General features: G+C 44.4%; 1 protein-coding gene across 4 annotated transcripts in view; it reads left to right on the top strand.

The window, feature by feature from the left end:
• The window catches only part of tax1bp1 (Tax1 binding protein 1), a 94216-nt gene that overhangs the window by 38117 nt on the left and 37613 nt on the right, over positions 1-18486 (top strand). For all 4 annotated transcript variants that reach the window (XM_033047501.1, XM_033047509.1, XM_033047494.1 and 1 more), the window contains exons 8-11: positions 1558-1743; positions 12324-12569; positions 13084-13239; positions 18351-18462. In XM_033047501.1, the coding sequence (XP_032903392.1) occupies positions 1558-1743; positions 12324-12569; positions 13084-13239; positions 18351-18462 (700 nt within the window). The remainder of the gene's footprint in view (positions 1-1557; positions 1744-12323; positions 12570-13083; positions 13240-18350; positions 18463-18486) is intronic.

Raw genomic sequence — 18486 nt, 5'->3', positions numbered from 1 at the left:
TATCAACAGCAAATTTAAAATCAAGTTGGGGTATTTTGCCACACAATCATACTGGGAATAGACCAAGGGACTGAGCATACAACCTTGAGGTGTACCAGTGCGGAGATTCAGGGTGCAAGAAATATCATGACTAATTCTAACAAACTTAGTTTTGCTAGTCTGCAAGTTCAGATGCCGGTTGCAGATGGAGGCCCTAAGGCCAAAGTTTAGGGATGAGCTTATTCGCTTTATGTAGTTGAAGGTTGAAAGAACCCAAAAAGAATGATTCAAATAGAGCAAAATACACTGACCACCATATTAAGCATTTGTTCCTGTCATAAAAAATATTCACGTTACCTACCTGGACTATTCCAAAACTGATCCTCCCAACCCTACAGCTTGCATCATCCCTTGATGGGCAAGGGCAACAGCTGTGTAGGAACATTACCACAGTAAGATTTGTCTCTAAGTTGCACACTAACTTGACCAGTAAATATAACTTTTTTAATTTTGCAATATGGTTTAAATCTTCAAACTTCCTCCTCACAGTAGTATTGATTGTCAATTAGAAGTATTGATTATTCAATCACGCTTGATTGAAAAAACAATTAAAGAACGGCGCAGCGGTAGCGTTGCTGCCTTACAGCATCAGAGACCTGGGTTTGATCCTGATTACGGGTGTTGTATGTACGGAGTTTGTACGTTATCCCTGTGACCACGTAGGTTTTCTCCATGTGCTCCGGATCCCTCCCACACTCCAAAGACATACAGGTTTGTAGGTTAATTGACATCTGTAAATAGTGTGTAAGATAGCACTAGTGTGCGGGTGATCGGTGGTCAGCACCGACTCAGTGGGCCGAGCGGTCTGTTTCCATGCTATATCTCTGAGTTCTAAAGCCAAAGGACTGTAAGATGTCTGTGGTTCAATAAAGTGATCATCATCACCTTCCCAAGGCCATTACACACAGGCCTTTCCAGCAACTCGTCAATCCCAATAACTAAAACAAAACTGCTGCCATCTCACATTTCCACAAGCACTTGAACACTCAAAAATAAATAAAATTGCTTTGGGTGGGGAATGTTCTAGGCTTGATAGATATCTAAGAATTTCATAAGCATTTGGATCCCTAACCCTATGTATCTTCAGCATAATTCTCCCTATTTATAGTTTCCTTTATCTTCAAAGTAAAAATGAAGAAATATAGTCATTGAGGAGTTCGAATTACTCTTTGAATTTTCAGTCAAACATTTTAACAAAAATCGCTCACATTAAGTTCCCCATAATGGAATTGGTTTAGTATGAGCAAATAGATATTTTCAAATTTCCTCTGATCTTTCTGTGCTTGCTAAGCAAAATCTACATTATTTTAATGTTCTTGATAAATCAACCATCTCAGAACATCTCTACTAAAAATCAATTATTTTGGGATTTGTAACAAACTTGCAGGTGGTTACTTTTGCAATATGTGCATGATGCAACATTGCATAAGATTTAGCAGAACCCAACTATTCAGTAGTAATTTGTACTTGCTATCAAGCCATGTAATTACCCTTTTAACAAATTTTAATTATTTTCAGGTTCATGCAAAGAATACAGACATTGAAAACACAAAGCTGGTAACAGAAATGCAGTCATTTAAAAATCTTGATGTAAATAAAGAGAGCATGCTGACCCATTTCAAGGAAGAAGTAGGAAGATTACAACAGTGCTTGTCGGAAAAAGAGAAATTGCAAAAGGAAATGCTAGTTCATTCTTCCAACATGGTAAGAACTGTTATTTCAGAAGGCAAACTTTTCAGTACCATGAGTTCTTAAGTTATTTATGTCTCGACAATCAATAGATTATTGGCAGTATTGTTTTTGACTTTGCTTCGTATGTCTTCATTGTTATTGTATATCAGGAGAAAAAATTATGGTATTTCATACGTTTAAGTCAAGTCAAGTCAAGTTTATTTGTCACATACACGTACGAGATGTGCAGTGAAATGAAAGTGGCAATGCTCGCGGACTTTTGTGCAAAAGACAAACAATCAAACAACCAAACAAACTATAAACACAATCATAACACACATATTCTTTTACATAATAAATAATGGAAGGAAAAACGTTCAGTAGAGTTAGTCCCTGGTGAGATGGGCGTTTACAGTCCGAATGGCCTCTGGGAAGAAACTCCTTCTCAACCTCTCCGTTCTCACCGCATGGCAACGGAGGCGTTTGCCTGACCGTAGTAGCTGGAACAGTCCGTTGCAGGTGGAAGGGGTCTCTCATGATATTGTTGGCTCTGGAGTTGCACCTCCTGATGTATAGTTCCTGCAGGGGGGCAAGTGAAGTTCCCATAGTGCGTTCGGCTGAACGCACTACTCTCTGCAGAGCCTTCTTGTCCTTGGCAGAGCAATTCCCAAACCAGATGGTAATGTTCCCGGACAAGATGCTTTCCACCGCCGCTGCGTAGAAGTACTGGAGGATCCTCGGAGACACTCTGAATTTCCTCAATTGCCTGAGGTGGTAAAGGCGCTGCCTTGCCTTACTCACGAGTGCTGAGGCGTGTGATGCCCATGTCATATCCTCGGAGATGTTGACTCCCAGATATTTAAAACAGTTCACCCTATCCACAGGATCCCCATTTATCCTCAATGGAGTGTACGTCCTCGGGACGACAGATGGCACAATGGGCTAAGTGTTCGGCTGGCAACCGGAAGGTAGCCGGTTCGAATCCCGCTTGGAGTGCATACTCTCGTTGTGTCCTTGGGCAAGACACTTCACCCACCTTTGGCTGTGTGTGAATGTGTGTGAGTGATTGGTGGTGGTCGGAGGGGCCGTAGGCGCAGATTGGCAGCCACGCTTCCGTCAGTCTGCCCCAGGGCAGCTGTGGCTACAGAAGTAGCTTACCACCACCGAGTGTGACTGAGGAGTGAATGAATAATGCGATGTAAAGCGCCTTGAGTATTAGAAAGGCGCTATATAAATCCCATCCATTATTATTATTATTATGTGCCCTCCTAAAGTCCATGATCAGCTCCTTCGTTTTTTTGATGTTCAAGAGGAGGCTGTTATCCTGGCAACAGAGTGCTAGACCAGCCACCTCCTCCCGGTAGGCCTTCTCATCGTTGTCTGAGATCAGGCCCACCACCACAGTGTCATCAGCAAACTTAATTAATGAGTTGGAGCTGAACCTAGCCACACAGTCATGTGTGTACAGGGAGTACAATAGGGGGCTGAGGACGCAACCCTGGGGTGATCCTGTGCTCAGGGTGAGGGACTTCGATGTATTCCCTCCCATCTTGACTACCTGGGGCCTGGCGGTGAGAAAGTCCAGGACCCAGGCACACAGGGAGGTGTTGAGCCCCAATTCCATTAGCTTCCCGGCCAGTCTGGTGGGGACTATCGTGTTGAAGGCTGAACTGTAGTCTATGAACAGCATCCTCACGTAGCCCCCCTTCTGGCTGTCCAGATGGGAGAGAGCGGTGTGCAAGACCTGGGAGACCGCATCGTCCGTGGAAGGAACTGCAGATGCTGGAAAATCGAAGGTAGACAAAAATGCTGGAGAAACTCAGCGGGTGAGACAGCATCTATGGAGCGAAGGAATGACTGAAGAAGGGTCTCGACCCCAAACATCGACGTCTGAAGAAGGGTCTTGACCCCAAACGTCGCCTATTTCCTTCGCTCCATAGATGCTGCCTCACCCGCTGAGTTTTTCCAGCATTTTTGTCTACCATGGTATTTCATACACTGCGTTTACTTGCTTTGCTGCCACAATTTGTGTACATTTAATAAATGTACAAGCGGGTTAAGTAATTAAGCCATATGATTGTTCCCATTCAATTATATATCACTTGTTATCAAGTGGGTGATGAGGGCTTTAGAAAGACACAGAGAATACAACACTTCAAAGGTAATTTGTAGTTTGCCCAATTTGTCCAATAATAATGCTAATGTTCAAGAACTCTGAGGAGATGACCTAGTATTACAAGCCTGTTATGGCATTTATCAAGATATTGCCTCAGCTCCATTTTCCGCACTCTTGTTATTTCCTCGGATTCCCTATCTCTTCAGTAATGTTTCAATCCTGTTTTTAAAGAATTAGGAGCCTCCACCATCCTCCAGAATTCCAAGGAATTTCCTCTGCACAGGAAGAAATGTATCCCCATCTTAGTTCTAAACAGCCTTTCCAATCTTCTGAAAAAAGTTCCAGTCTGCTCACCCTAGAACACCATTACCCCCTGCATCTATGTTCTTGACATATGCAGGACTTTCTTAAGTTTCAATTAGACCACCTTTCATTCTCCTGGAGCCGGGGAATAAAAGACACTGATGTGTAAATTTAGCTGCTGGAGAAGATGTTTAATTCCCTGATTTCTCACCCTTCTAATCTGGCACCAAACTGATAAGAAAGTGACCTATAAGGGACAATACCAGATATTCTTATCTGTCTAGACAGTTTTGTCCATTTATTTGTAAGATTTTACAGACCAGTCAATGTTTACTTATCTTGAATGTTAAATTAGAAACAGCTGGTAGTTACAAAAAGTGTCTGCTTACTCTTTTTGGCATTCTTTTATGAACTTGGCTTTTGCAGGCTAATTGTTTTCAGAGATAATACTTGGCTATACCTAGTGGCTGGCTCTGATCTGACATAATTACAGTTAGACCGTTTCTAACTTTTATTTTACTTGCTAGATGGCAAGTGATAAGATTATGAGCATGTGGTTTAGTTGTTAGAATTGCTGTTCTGTGTCAGAGGTTGGGCTTAAGTCTCATTACAGAGACTTGAGCAAAGAAATATCCAGCACTCCAGTATGATGACTGTAGTGTTGAGGAATGTCATGTTGTTGTAAATGCTGTCTTTATCATGAGATGGAAAATCCTTTGCTCTCATGGAATACACAAAAAGATCCCATGATGCTTTAGACTACCTTTAGCCCCACAAATTGGTCCTTGTAATTATATTCCTTGTCCTTTTTTAATGTTATTAAAATTTCAATATATGCAAAACTGAGTTATTAATTGAAGTTTTGGCCAAGCCTTTTACACTGCAATAATTTTAAGTGTTCTTAAATGCATATTTACAATAACTTCCACATCTGTAAACTCATTACAAGTTGCACCACTAAGCATTGACCATTTATACTATGGCATAACAATCAAGCAAACTAAAGGAAGGTGCTACCCAAATACTTTTGCATGTTTCTAGCCCCACTGAGGGTGTTCACATTCTCGACCTTCACCTATTGCTAAGCCTTAATCGATTCTCCCTATATCTATTTCCTTTGCCCTTGTTTTTGGGCAGTTTGATTATCTGTTGCTGCTGCAATTGCTGGTTTACAAACAGAATAAAATAAGTGGCATCAATAAAGCATGTAATACAGTAGTGATCCATGGATGCTGAAGATCTACTTCAGGATTGTCCTGAGTCTGTGGATTAAGACATGTTCAAGATTACTTCATCCAACCTGAATGAATATACCTGTGTTACCAATTTCATCAAAAAATAGTTGACAAAAAGAGTATTAGGGTCTACCCTAACCAGAAACCTTGGACGCCAGAGAGATTTACTCTGCTGAAGTCCAGCAGCTTTAAAAAAGGATGACCTCCTATGATACAAGAAGGTCAGTATGATCTCAATAAGGCACAGCACAATTGCTGGAGAACCAGTGCCAGGAGATTCCAATTTCTATCACCAATGAGATAGAAAATTGGAGGCATAAAATCAGAGGGAAAATCAATTTTGTTCCAGTTCTAAATATGTTCAAACCAATAAGTTGACATTTTAAAATGAACAGGTACTTTGGATCTGTCTTCACTAAGGAGGACACAAACAATAGTTGTGGCCAGAGGATCTGGGGTGACAAGGAACTGAAGGAAATCCACATTAGGCAGGAAATGGTGTTGGATAGACTGATGGGACTGAAGGCTGATAAATCCCCAGGGCCAGGGATAGCAGTAACAGGATCGGTCCGAGTCAGCATGGATTTACGAAGGGGAAATCATGCTTGACTAATCTTCTGGAATTTTTTGAAGATGTAACAAGGAAAATGGAAACTGGAGGGCCAGTGGATGTAGTGTACCTGGACTTTCAGAAAGCATTTGATAAGGTCCCCACATAGGAGATTAGTGGGCAAAATTAGGGCACATGGTATTGGGGGTAGAGTGCTGACATGGATAGAGAAGTGGCTGGCAGACAGGAAACAAAGACTGCCACGTTCAAAGTTGTGCCGTTGACAGCTGAAGTTAAGTTAATAAGGTGAATAGAGGACATGTGGAGGCATTGGGTCCTTGTGAGGTCAGTTAAGTACACACGAAAAAAAAAAATATGGCAATGTGAAAGTCGATTGCAAGATGGTTGCGGGCCAACTTCGCTGGGGGCGGACCCGTTGGGATCCCATTGTAACGTTGTTGTGACGTCGAACGTGGCTGACGGGCAGGGCAAGTGGAAAAGCGTTTTTTGTAAAGTTTAAAATGTCAATAACTTGTAAAACGTAACTTCAATCGTAACGAAACTTGGCTAACGCACACCGCAGGGCAATGGTGAGAAATGTGGGCCAAAAATTGTAGCGCTATTATGTACCGTTTTAGCTGTTTTGGAGAACACACACATACAAACAAGCAAGGTGAGAGTTTTAGTAATATACAAATGGGACCCGTTGGGTCCCGTCCCCCAATTCGGGGGGGGTGCGCGGTGTTACAGGGGAGGGCTGGTCCCCGAATGCAATATCCCACCACTCACCCATAGGTCCCAATACTCACTACTCCCTAGAGATGGAGAAGTGGTCGAGAGGGAGGGGTGGTAAAGGGGGAGGGGGATAAAGAGGGAGAGGGTGGTAGAGAGGAGAGGGGGGGGGGGACTTGGGGGTAGAGGGGGAGGGGTGGTGGTAGAGAGGGAGAGGGAGGGGAGTAGAGGGTGAAGGGGGGTAGAGAGGGAGACGGACAGAGAGGGAGGGGGTAGAGACCCTACCCCATCTCCCCCCCTCCTCATTTCCCTCATCCTCCTCCCATTCCCTGCCCCAGGACCTACCCAGGTTATTGAGCAGCCCCAGGGCCTGGACCTCGGCCTGGTTCTCGTACTTGACCCGGCCCTGGCTGTAGACCCTGGCTCGTCCTTGGTTCCAGCGGCAACCTCCAGCCATCAGCTCGGCCGCCACCTGGGCTCCAGTCCAGGCCCAGGCTCGCCCTTAGTTTCAGCGGCAGCCTCCAGCCATCAGCTCGGCCGCCTCCTAAGTTCCAGTGCAGGTTCCGACTTCACCGTCCCTGACCCTAGACCCAGGCTCCTCCTTGGTTCCAGCGGCGGCTTTTTTCTCGACCCCGGTCACGGTCCCAAGCTCGGCCCTCGCTCAAGCTCCAGGCTTGGCTCCGGCCCAGGCCCAGTCGCCAGGCTCGGCCCGTGACAGCAGCCTCCCCACCAGGCACCAGACACTTCTTGTTCATTGCGAGCGCTGGAGTGCCCCTCCCTCCCGGAGTGTCCCGTCCTGCCTTGTGAGTGCATTGTGACGTCACTTGGGCGTCGGGCGCCGGACCGCGAGCGCTGGAGTGCCCCTCCCTCCCGGAGTGTCCCGTCCTCGCTTGTGAGTGCATTATGACGTTAGTCAGATTTTTTTGTTTTCTCAAAATGGTTGAGTTTGGCTGTTTTAAAATTTTAAACGATTAGAAAGTTCGGAAATATAGGTGGGAATGCAACTGGAAGATCGCCTCGACGGGAAAATGTGAATAGAATGTATGAAAATGGGAAGGCTGTGGCCTAGCATTTGGAAGAAAATAGGAATTAACCAGATTGTGCCCAGATGTGTGAGGCACAGGCACACCCACGTGCGCACACACAGACACAGACACATACACAGACACAGACACACACACACACTCTCCCTGTGACTGCGTGGGTTTTCTCCAGGTGCTCCAGTTTCCTCCAACATGCCAAAGATGTGCAGGTTTGTAGGTTAATTGGTTTTGGTAAAATTGTCCCTAGTGTAGGATAGTGCTAATGTGAGGGGTAATCGCTGGTGGGCTGAAGGGCCTGTTTCCACACTGTTTTTCTAAAGTATAATGTACCAGACTTTCCGTTATGCTTTTCACCAGCCTTTCCACTACAAAATGTCACTATGCAAATTATTTTCCAGCAAAGCATCCCTTCTGTAAATCAAGAAATCAATGTCAAGCCTTTAAGGGGCTGTCCCACTTGGGCAACCTAATCTGCGAGTTTAGAAGAGTGTCTTCGACCTTCAAACTCGCAGCATGGTCGACAGGTGGTCCTAGGAGGTCCTATGAGGTCGCTGGAACTCTCCTTCATGCTCGAGGGAAGTTCCCGAATACTCGTGGCCTCAGCTAGGTCGCGGAAATTTTTTCAGCATGTTGAAAAATTTTCCGCAAGTAAAATTTGGTCGACATGGTTATTTTTAACTCGTAGTGCAGTGGTGTGGGGTTGCTATTGAGTTACAGGCAGTCGAGGGCAGCCGTAGGCAATCTCCTTCGCTTACCGGGCATTTTGATTGGCTCATCGGAGTTTTCAGGAGCAAGGAAACCCGACCGGTAGGTTAAATGCCCGCCGAACTTTATTATCTATCTATATACTTTTAAAAGTGTGTGTGTGTGTCCGTCCGTCGAAACAACACGCTGAAACGGCGAGATCGTTACCATGTCGCTAGCGGTGGAACGTTTTATCATAACGTTTTGTCATTTGTCTGTACACATCATTAATAAAATCCGCCCCCCCCCACTCATCTTTCCGCCTCCTGCTGGCCAGCGACCATAACGGCTGCTGCCGCCCGGCTCCTCCAAAAACGCCGACATTTTTCACATTTTGCTAGCGATTTTACTTCCTCCACTCCCTTCTCGACGACCCCCCCCTTCTCGACCCCCCCCTTCTCGACCCCCCCCTTCTCGACCCCCCCTTTCGACCCCCCCTTCTCGACCCCCCCCTTCTCGACCCCCCCCTTCTCGACCCCCCCTTCTCGACCCCCCCCTTCTCGACCCCCCCCTTCTCGACCCCCCCTTCTCGACCCCCCCCTTCTCGACCCCCCCCTTCTCGACCCCCCCCTTCTCGACCCCCCCCTTCTCGACCCCCCCCCTTCTCGACCCCCCCCTTCTCGACCCCCCCCGTTCTCGACCCCCCCCGTTCTCGACCCCCCCCGTTCTCGACCCCCCCTTCTCGACCCCCCCCGTTCTCGACCCCCCCCCTTCTCGACCCCCCCTTCTCGACCCCCCCCGTTCTCGACCCCCCCCGTTCTCGACCCCCCCCCGTTCTCGACCCCCCCCTCTCGACCCCCCCCTTCTCGACCCCCCCCCTTCTCGACCCCCCCCCCTTCTCGACCCCCCCCCCCTTCTCGACCCCCCCCCTTCTCGACCCCCCCCCTTCTCGACCCCCCCCTTCTCGACCCCCCCCCCTTCTCGACCCCCCCCCCCTTCTCGACCCCCCCCTCTCTCGTCCCCCCCCCTCTCTCGTCCCCCCCCTCCCTTCTCTCTCCCCTTGCAAATGGCAAGAAGGCAGCAAAAAAGTCTGAATTGAAATGGCAAGAGGAATGAAGAAATGAATAAAGTATTGATTGTTTGTGCCATGTTTGACACCGTTCAGCAGTATGTTTTAGCTAGCTGCCAGAGCTGCTTTCATTGTTTCATATGTAACACTTGTTCTGGCCCGTTCATGTGATAACATTACATTGTGTGAAGCCCTATTTCAACACAAGGTTTTGCCACTGCAGACTTTAGCAGATCTCAGGATAATTGCCTTGCTCCAGGCATCAATTCTGGCTGCAAATTAATGTTTCAACTTGACAAAAAAGGAATTTTGAATTAAAATAAGTTTATCTCTTCTGCTACACTTAAACTAACATTTATTTCAATTAACATTGCGTTTTTGGGTCCCCTTCGTTAGACAAATTCTACTCATCATTCCTGAGCTGCGTCAAATGTCTCTTTTTGAATCATTGCTAAAGTGCCTTTGATCTAAATGGTGATTTGTCTTTGTATAAGATTGCATGCTTTGTCTCTTAAAATCTTGAACTTCTCAAAGTTTGAAAAGGTCAAGTACTGTGAGTAGTTCCTTGGAAATGTAGCGTAGATCTTCTCTTCCATCTCTGAGCAGTGAATCTCTGGAATTTTCTGCCACCAAAGAGGGTAGAGGTCAGATCATTAGTTATACCGTTAAAGTATATCTTTCCACTCTTTGTCTACTAAACAGAAAGTAGATATATACAGTGCCCGCCATAATGTTTGGGACAAAGACCCATCTTTTATTTATTTGCCTCTGTACTCTACAATTTGAGATTTGTAATAGAAAAAAAATCACGTGGCTAAAGTGCAGATTTGTCAGATTTTATTAAAGGGTATTTTTAAACATTTGGTTTCACCATGTAGAAATTACAGCTGTCCCCCCATTTCAGGGCACCATAATGTTTGGGACACATGGCTTTACAGTGTTTGTAATTGCTCAGATGTGTTCAATTGCCTCCTTAATGCAAGTATAAGAGAGCTCTCAGCACCTAGTCTTTCCTCCAGTCATTCCATCACCTTTGGAAACTTTTATTACTGTTTATTAACATGAGGATGAAATTTGTGCCAATGAAAGTCAAAGCAGCCATTATGAGACTGAGAAACAAGAATAAAACTGTTAGAGACATCAGCAAAAATTTAGGCTTATCAAAATCAACTGTTTGGAACATCATTAAAGAGAGCACTGGTGAGCTGATTAATCGCAAATGGGACTGGCAGGCGAAGGAAGACCTCCACAGCTGATGACGAAATAATTCTCTCTATAATAAAGTAAAATCCCCAAACGCCTGTCCGACAGATCAGAAACCCTCTTCAGGAGCCAAGTGTAGATTTGTCAATGACCACTATCTGCAGAAGACTTAATGAACAGAAATACAGAGGCTACACTGCAAGATGCAAACCACTGGTTAGCCGCAAAAGTAGGATAGCCAGGTTACAGTTTGCCAAGAAGTACTTAAAAGAGCAACCACAGTTCTGCAAAACGGTCTTGTGGACAGATAAGACGAAGATTAACATACCAGAGTGATAGAAACATAGAAACATAGAAATTAGGTGCAGGAGTAGGCCATTCGGCCCTTCGAGCCTGCACCGCCATTCAATATGATCATGGCTGATCATCCAACTCAGATGGCAAAAACAAAAGTATGGAGGAGAGAAGGAACTGCCGCAGATCCAAAGCATACCATCTCATCTGTGAAACACAGTGGTGAGGGTGTTATGGTCTGGGCATGTATGGCTGCTGAAGGTACTGACTCACTTACCTTCATTGATGATACCTCAGATTCAGATTCAGATTCAACTTTATTGTCATTGTGCAGTGTACAGTGCAGAGACAACGAAATTCAGTTTGCATCTCCCTAGAAGAGCGACATAAATATGAGCAATAAATAAATCTATTTACGTGCAACTGCTGATCGTAGTAGCATAATGAATTCTGAAGTGTATGGACTCATCCTATTTGCTCAAGTTCGATCAAATGCCTCAAAACTCATTGGCCGGCGGTTCATTCTACAGCAAAATAATTATCCCAAACACACTGCTAAAACAACAAAGCTAAAAAAATGGTAAATTCTTGAGTAACTGTCAATCACACAATCTGAACCCAATTGAGCATGCCTTTTATATGCTGAAGAGAAAACTGAAGGGGAGTAGCCCACAAAACAAGCATAAGCTAAAGATGACTGCAATACAGGCCTGGCAGAGCATCACCAGAGAAGACGCTATGTCCATGAATCGCAGACTTCAAGAAGTCATTGAATGCAAAGGATATGCAACAAAATACTAAACATGACTACTTTCATTTACATGACATTGCTGTGTCCCAAACATTATGGTGCCCTGAAATGGGGGGACTATGTAAACCAAAATGTATAAAATGGCCTTTATTAAAATCTGACAATGTGCACTTTAACCACATGTGATTTTTTTCTATTACAAATCTCAAATTGTGGAGTACAGAGGCAAATAAATAAATGATGGAACTTTGTCCCAAAGATGGAGGGCAGTGTAGATATTTTAAATATTGTGGAATTGTGGGGTGTGGGGAAATGGCACAGAAGAGGAGTTGAACTAGCGTAGATCAACCACGAGGGGCTTGGTGGCTGTCTCTTACGCCTTGTTTTCTTAGCCATTTTGAAAACATGTTTTACTGTGGGATTGCTGTGGTAACAGGAGACTATTTTATTGCCTAAGCACTTTAAAATGCTTTTATTCTCAGTATCTTTGCTGGTTTATTAAACTCGTCATAGAATTGTTTCTAGCCTATTGATGATGGGTCCTTCCAAGTATTTAATGTGTGCAAGAGTTCATACAAGAATGTATGCCATTATGAGATCTAAAGCATGTTCCTTTCTTGCTTTGAATGTTAGGATGAAGTATCTATTCTTCGTGAATCGTTACGAAAAGCTGAGGAGCACCTGCAAGCGAGTGAGCAGAGAGTTGTCTTGATGGCTCGGGAGCTTGCTGATGCTTCTAATGTTCGCGACAGGACAATGGGTGATCTGCATAGCGCAAGAATAAAAATTGATCTGCTAAAAAAGGAGTTTGCCGATGCTGAAAATAAGTATACAGCAGAAATACAAATGCTAAGGGCTGTTTTATCAAAAAAGGAGAAGGTATATATTTCTTTTTTGATGAGGTTGGATTTTTTGGTTGGTTAGTTGAGATTTAGTTTCTTCACTCTTTCTCTTCTCACTATTTTCTTAACCCTTTCGAATATGTATATTTTCTCCTGCTCCCCCTCAAGATTATCTTTCTCCCTCCATATCTTCATCCAATCTCATTCTTTTGTCCCCATTTGTCTCTGCATTCTCGATCTGTGCCCCTCCAACCTACCTCCTTCTAACCTCCCCCTTTCCAGCCCCCGCCCTTTCCTTACCTGCCATCCTCTTGACATCCTGTCCGTTTTCTTCCTTTTTCATCTCCAGTTGTCTTTTGCCATCTTAGTCATCATACTCTCTTCTCCTGGCTCCCTTTTAATTGAAAAAGGCTTTGGGGATTGTTATTTAATTTACTGTGTTTTAGAGGGTAAATACGATTTACCTCAAGAATAAAAACATCTTTGTGGACAAGGTTTGAGAGTGTATGATAAGATGTTAAGTGACATCATATTATGAAATTTATAACTAGGGTTTTTCTGTGGCTGGCTGTACTGTGGAACAAGAACTACATAAAGAGGTTGAAGATTTAAAACTTAGGCTTCAAATGGCTGCAGAACATTACAAAGACAAATACAAGGACTGTCAAAAATTGCAGAAGCAAGTTACCAAACTCACAGAGCAGTTGGTGAGTTGAATATTTAGAATTTCTCATTGGGCGATGCAAAACAAAATTAAAGATTGTAATATAAAGTTATTTTTCCAGATTTATTTATTTCAGTAGATTAATTAACATGATCATTTGTATTTCAGATTTCTTGTACTTCCTTAAAATTCTAATTTTATTGAAAGTTTTCTGAAATAACTATGTAGGGGTTATCGTTGTAATCTTTAGCTTAAAGGCCTATGCCTAGAAATTGCAGTTTATATTTTTTGGCTTGCTAATATATAATGTAACCCATGGTGCCTTGTTTACCTTTATTTCTCTCCCATCCAAGATTCTACCAACAGTATATATTGAGTATTACCTTGTATGGCCTTGTTCCATTCAGTTCATGAGAATTCTCAAGCAAACAATCTGTTTTACTTGATATTAAGCAAAACCATTCAGTGCTAATGTAGTTGGGAATCCCATGCATATGCTGATTTATAGGAGTAGGGCTCAATAATTACTCTTAGATATGGTTTGGCAGTGTCATTCTTGCTTCTGAGCTGACAGTTTGTGGGTTGAAGTCCAGTTCCAGAAGCTCCAATAAATAATCTAGACCAGCCTTTCAGAACACTCTTAGTGTTCTATTATCAGAAATGCAATCAAATAAGGACACAAAGCCATTCTCCCAAGTGGATGTAAGTGGGCCTCATTCATTATTTTGTAGAACAAGGGGTTACATTTGGTGTCTTCATAAAATATTTCTTAATCGACAACATCAATGCAATCTGACTGGCCTATTACATTGCCATTTGTGGGACTTTGCTGTGCAATTACAAAATAAGTAGTGCGCACCTTTGAAGTAATTAATTTGCTGTCAAACCCTTTGGATCATCCTGAAATAATGAAAAAATAATTCATGAGTCATTTCTAGAATGGGAGGGGAAAATCGCACAGTATAAATATTGACCGAACTCTGTGGGGAAAACATGAATGAGTAGTTGAGATATTGTTATTCTGTAGCCTGGCAATGCTCATTGTAAAACATTCATCTCGTATGCCATGTTCATTTGAGGGAAAGTTACTGGAGGTTGTTGGCACCCAAGAAGCCAGAAGGGTGTCTTTCAGCGAGCAGTGAGCATTTTATCGTGCATGATTAGTGCTTTAAAAAAAATTAAATGCTACCCACGCTTCATTATTTTATTAGTATGGGAATTTCACATTTGAAGAAAAAGCACAGACACTCTCCGACTAAGGAGAGGTTTAATGTTTTCTACAGAGCACCAAGAGTACTGGCAATAAAAACTTTCAATTATGTAGATCCTTTTAAACCCTTTCAACAAGCTCCCATAAACAGCGTGTGATAATGACCAGATAATCCACTTTGGAAATGTTGATCACAGAGTAGATAGTACCTTGTTCACGGTCCCTTCTCATCTTTGAAGTACTGCCATGAGATCCTGAGTGTGCTTTGGTTTAACGTGCCATTCAATAGACATCTCTGATGTTGCAGAGGGCTGACAATAGTGCATTAAAGTGTCAAAGTAGATTTTTTGCACTGAAGCTTGTTGATCAGGACTTGAACTAAGCTAAGTCAGAAAATGCTGGAGAAACTCACCAGGTCAGGCAGCAACCATGGATAGGCTCTGGAGGTCCCAGAGCTGAACCATTAACAGTTTATCTTTCCATAAATGCTGCCAGATCTGAGTTTATCCAGTATTTTCTGTTTTTATTGCAGGTCCAGCATGTGCAGCTTTCTTGATAATTAGTTTAGTTTAGAGATACAGAATGGAAACAGGCCCTTCAACCCACCGAATCCGAGCCGACCAGCGACCACCCATATACTATTTCTGTCCTACACACTCGGGACAATTTACAGATGGCAATTAACCTACAAACCCGCACGTCTTTGGAACGTGGGAGAATCCGGAGCACCCAAAGAAATCCCACACGGTCACAGGGAGAACGTACAAAACTCGGAGTCAGGATTGAACTTGGGTCTTTGGCGCTGTAAGACAGCAACTATACAACTACACCACCGTGCCACCCTCTGGAACTGTACTAAACTTGAAACTTGTCTCTTATGGGCCTGTCCCACTTCGGCAGGTGGTTGCCGGGTAGTAACCTTCATAGTCGTGAGGAGTTCCCGCATTGTGGGAACTAGTCGCGGCCTCATTATGGTCGCTGCAAATTTTTCAATATGTTGAAAAATTAGCAGCGACCAGAATGAAGCCGCCATGGAGAGTAGTGAGAATTCTCGTGCCGTAGGTGCAATGGTAGTGCGTTGCCAGGAAGTGTAAGGTTGTCGTAGGTTCTCGTAGGTTGTACCCGGTACAGCGAATTTCATTGGCTCATTGGGGAAAAAAAAGTAGTTTTCAGAACCAAGGATAACCGACCGGTAATGTTAATGTCCGCCGAGCTTCACAGCTGTGCATCTCTGGCTTTTTAAAAGTTGTCTCCACTCCTTCTTTGCACCGTGTGAATTTCACTCAGACTACGCTCCTCCCGCTTGCCCTGTCCCTCCCTGCATAACCGCTGGTGAAGGAAGCGGTGTGTTTGTGTGTTCCACTCTGACAGGCGCCGTTCCAGTCGCCGGTTTTTCAGACGACTGCCGGCAAATTGACAGTCGCCTGAAAAATCGTCTAAGTGGGACAGGCCCCCAATTCACCCATTCCTTCTCTCCGGAGATGCTGCCTGTCCTGCTGAGGTACTCCAGCATTTTGTGTCCATCTTAATGAAAACCAGTACATATTCCTCCTGGTTAAATCCCTCCCTACCTATGTTCAAGACACCTCACACGCTCTTCATCTACTCCAGGACTTCCGTTTTCTAGGCCCCCATTCCCTCATCTTCACCATGGATATCCAGTCACTCTACACCTCCATCCCCCACCAGGAGTGTCTCAAAGCCCTCTGTTTCTTCCTCCAAATCAACCAATCCCCGTCTACTGATACACTCCTCCGCCTAGCGGAGCTGGTCCTTACCCTTAATAACTTTTCATTTGACTGCTCCCGTTTCCTCCAAATACAAGGCATAGCTATGGGCACGTGCATGGGCCCTAGCTATGCCTGCCTCTTTGTAGGGTACGTCGAACATTCCTTGTTCGAGACGTACCGTGGCCCTATCCCCGAACTCTACCTCCGCTACATCGACAACTGCATTGGTGCTACCTCCTGCACCCAAACACAACTCACTGACTTCATCCATTTCACCACTAACTTCCTTCCGGTACTCAAATACACCATTTCCGACATTTCCCTACCATTTCTTGACCTCACTATCTCCATCACAGGTGATAGACTACTGACCAACATCCACTATAAACCCACTGACTCCCATGGCTATCTGGACTACACTTCTTCCCACCCTGCTTCCTGTATGGACTCCATCCCCTCCTCCCAATTCCTCCGTCTACGCCGCATCTGCATCCAGGATGAGGCGTTCCACACCAGGGCATTGGAGATGTCCTCATTCTTCAGGGAATGGGGATTCCCCTCTTCTACTATAGATGAGGCTCTCACCAGGGTCTCTTCTATACCCAGTCACTGCTCTTACACCCCATCCCCCCCCCACTCGTAACAAGGGCAGAGTCCACCTTGTCCTCACCTTCCACCCTACCAGCCGTCACGTACAACAAATAATCCTCCGACATATTCGCCACCTCCAACGTGATCCCACCGCTTGCCACATCTTCCCATCTCCTCCCCTGTCTGTTTTCCACAGATACTGCTCCCTCCATAACTCCCTGGTCAATTCCCTTCCCACCAGAACCACCCCCTCTCCAGGAACGTTCCCTTGCAACAGCAAGAAATGCTACACTTGTCGCTTCACCTCCTCCATTCAAGGACCCAAACAGTCTTTCCAGGTGCGGCAGAGGTTCGCCTGCACCTCCTCCAACCTCATCTATTGGATCCGCTGCTCTAGATGTCAGCTGCTCTCCATCGGTGATCGCTTCGCCCAACACCTCTGCTCGGTTCGCAATAACCAACCTGATCTCCCGGTGGCTCAGCACTTCAACTCCCCCTCCCATTCCGAATCCGACCTTTCTGTCCTGGGCTTTCTCCATGGCCCGAGTGAGGACCACCGTAAATTGGAGCAGCGGCACCTCATATTTTGCTTTGGCAGTTTGCACCCCAGCGGTTTGAACCTTGACTTCTCTAATTTCAGGTAGTCCTTACTTTCTCCTCTCCTTCTCAGCTCTCCCTCAGCCCTCTGGCTTCACCTCTTCCTTTCTTCTTCCCACACCCCCCACCCTCACATCAGTCTGAAGAAGGGTTTCGACCCGAAACGTTCCTTCGCTCCATAGATGCTGCCTCACCCACTGAGTTTCTCCAGCATTTTTGTCTACCTTCGATTTTCCAGCATCTGCAGTTCCTTCTTAAATGCATATTCTTTCATCATATCTTTTGTAAAGATGTTAATTGCTGTTGAATTGTGAACTAAGCCAATTGAAAAGACTCTTGGAATCCATCTCGATAGGATCTCCCAAACTCAGTGCATCTTCAGATCAAATTAAACGGGACACGATTCAGTATAATTTCAATAGCTACATTGATATGTTTAATTTTGTATTTTAAGTCTGACAAATGGTACATTTGAATTACACTTTTACATTGGAACTGACAATATGCCTTTGAATGTTCAAACTCCTTTGCTGGGACAAACTAATTCATATGGATGGTCTAAAAGCTTCTGAAGTGGGATAGGGGGTGGTTTGTGAGGGCTGACTCTCTTGAGTACACAAATACTCTTAATTATTGATAAACAGACACATGTGCCTATAACCATTTTAGATGTGCCAAATTACAAAATAAGTCTGGTCTGGCAGTTTCCTTCATCTCTGCCATAATGGCGCAAAATAACTTGGGCTGAAGATGTAAGGTTTGATGTAGGCCAATTAACAAACCGCATTATCTTGCATTTAGCTGATACATACAAGAACTTCCCATGGTCTTGTCAGTAGACAGCCCAGTTTGTTTACAAAGCTGTCCTTTTTAATTTCAGACTGATACAACCTGCAATGTATGCTAGAACAGGTTTTCTGTTTCTTGTTTGAATTAATGCCTGCTTTATCCACTTATTTATGACCCCTGAATAATCCCTAACAATTCCTTAAAGAGGTCAATCTAATCATGTAATTATATTAATAGGAAGAGAAAAAAGATGGACCATTCTCTAACAAGCAGAAACTAACTGATAATGAAACAAATACAGATTCACCTCCAGTGTCTGCAGCAGATTTTACTCAAGACACTTTTCCAGGTACTGTGCACTTTGTTAGCCTCT

The sequence above is a fragment of the Amblyraja radiata genome, chromosome 2, assembly GCF_010909765.2.
Source record: "Amblyraja radiata isolate CabotCenter1 chromosome 2, sAmbRad1.1.pri, whole genome shotgun sequence".
Classification (NCBI taxonomy): domain Eukaryota; kingdom Metazoa; phylum Chordata; class Chondrichthyes; order Rajiformes; family Rajidae; genus Amblyraja; species Amblyraja radiata.
Note: the sequence above shows the minus strand (reverse complement) of the source record. Positions and strands in the feature narration are given on the sequence as shown.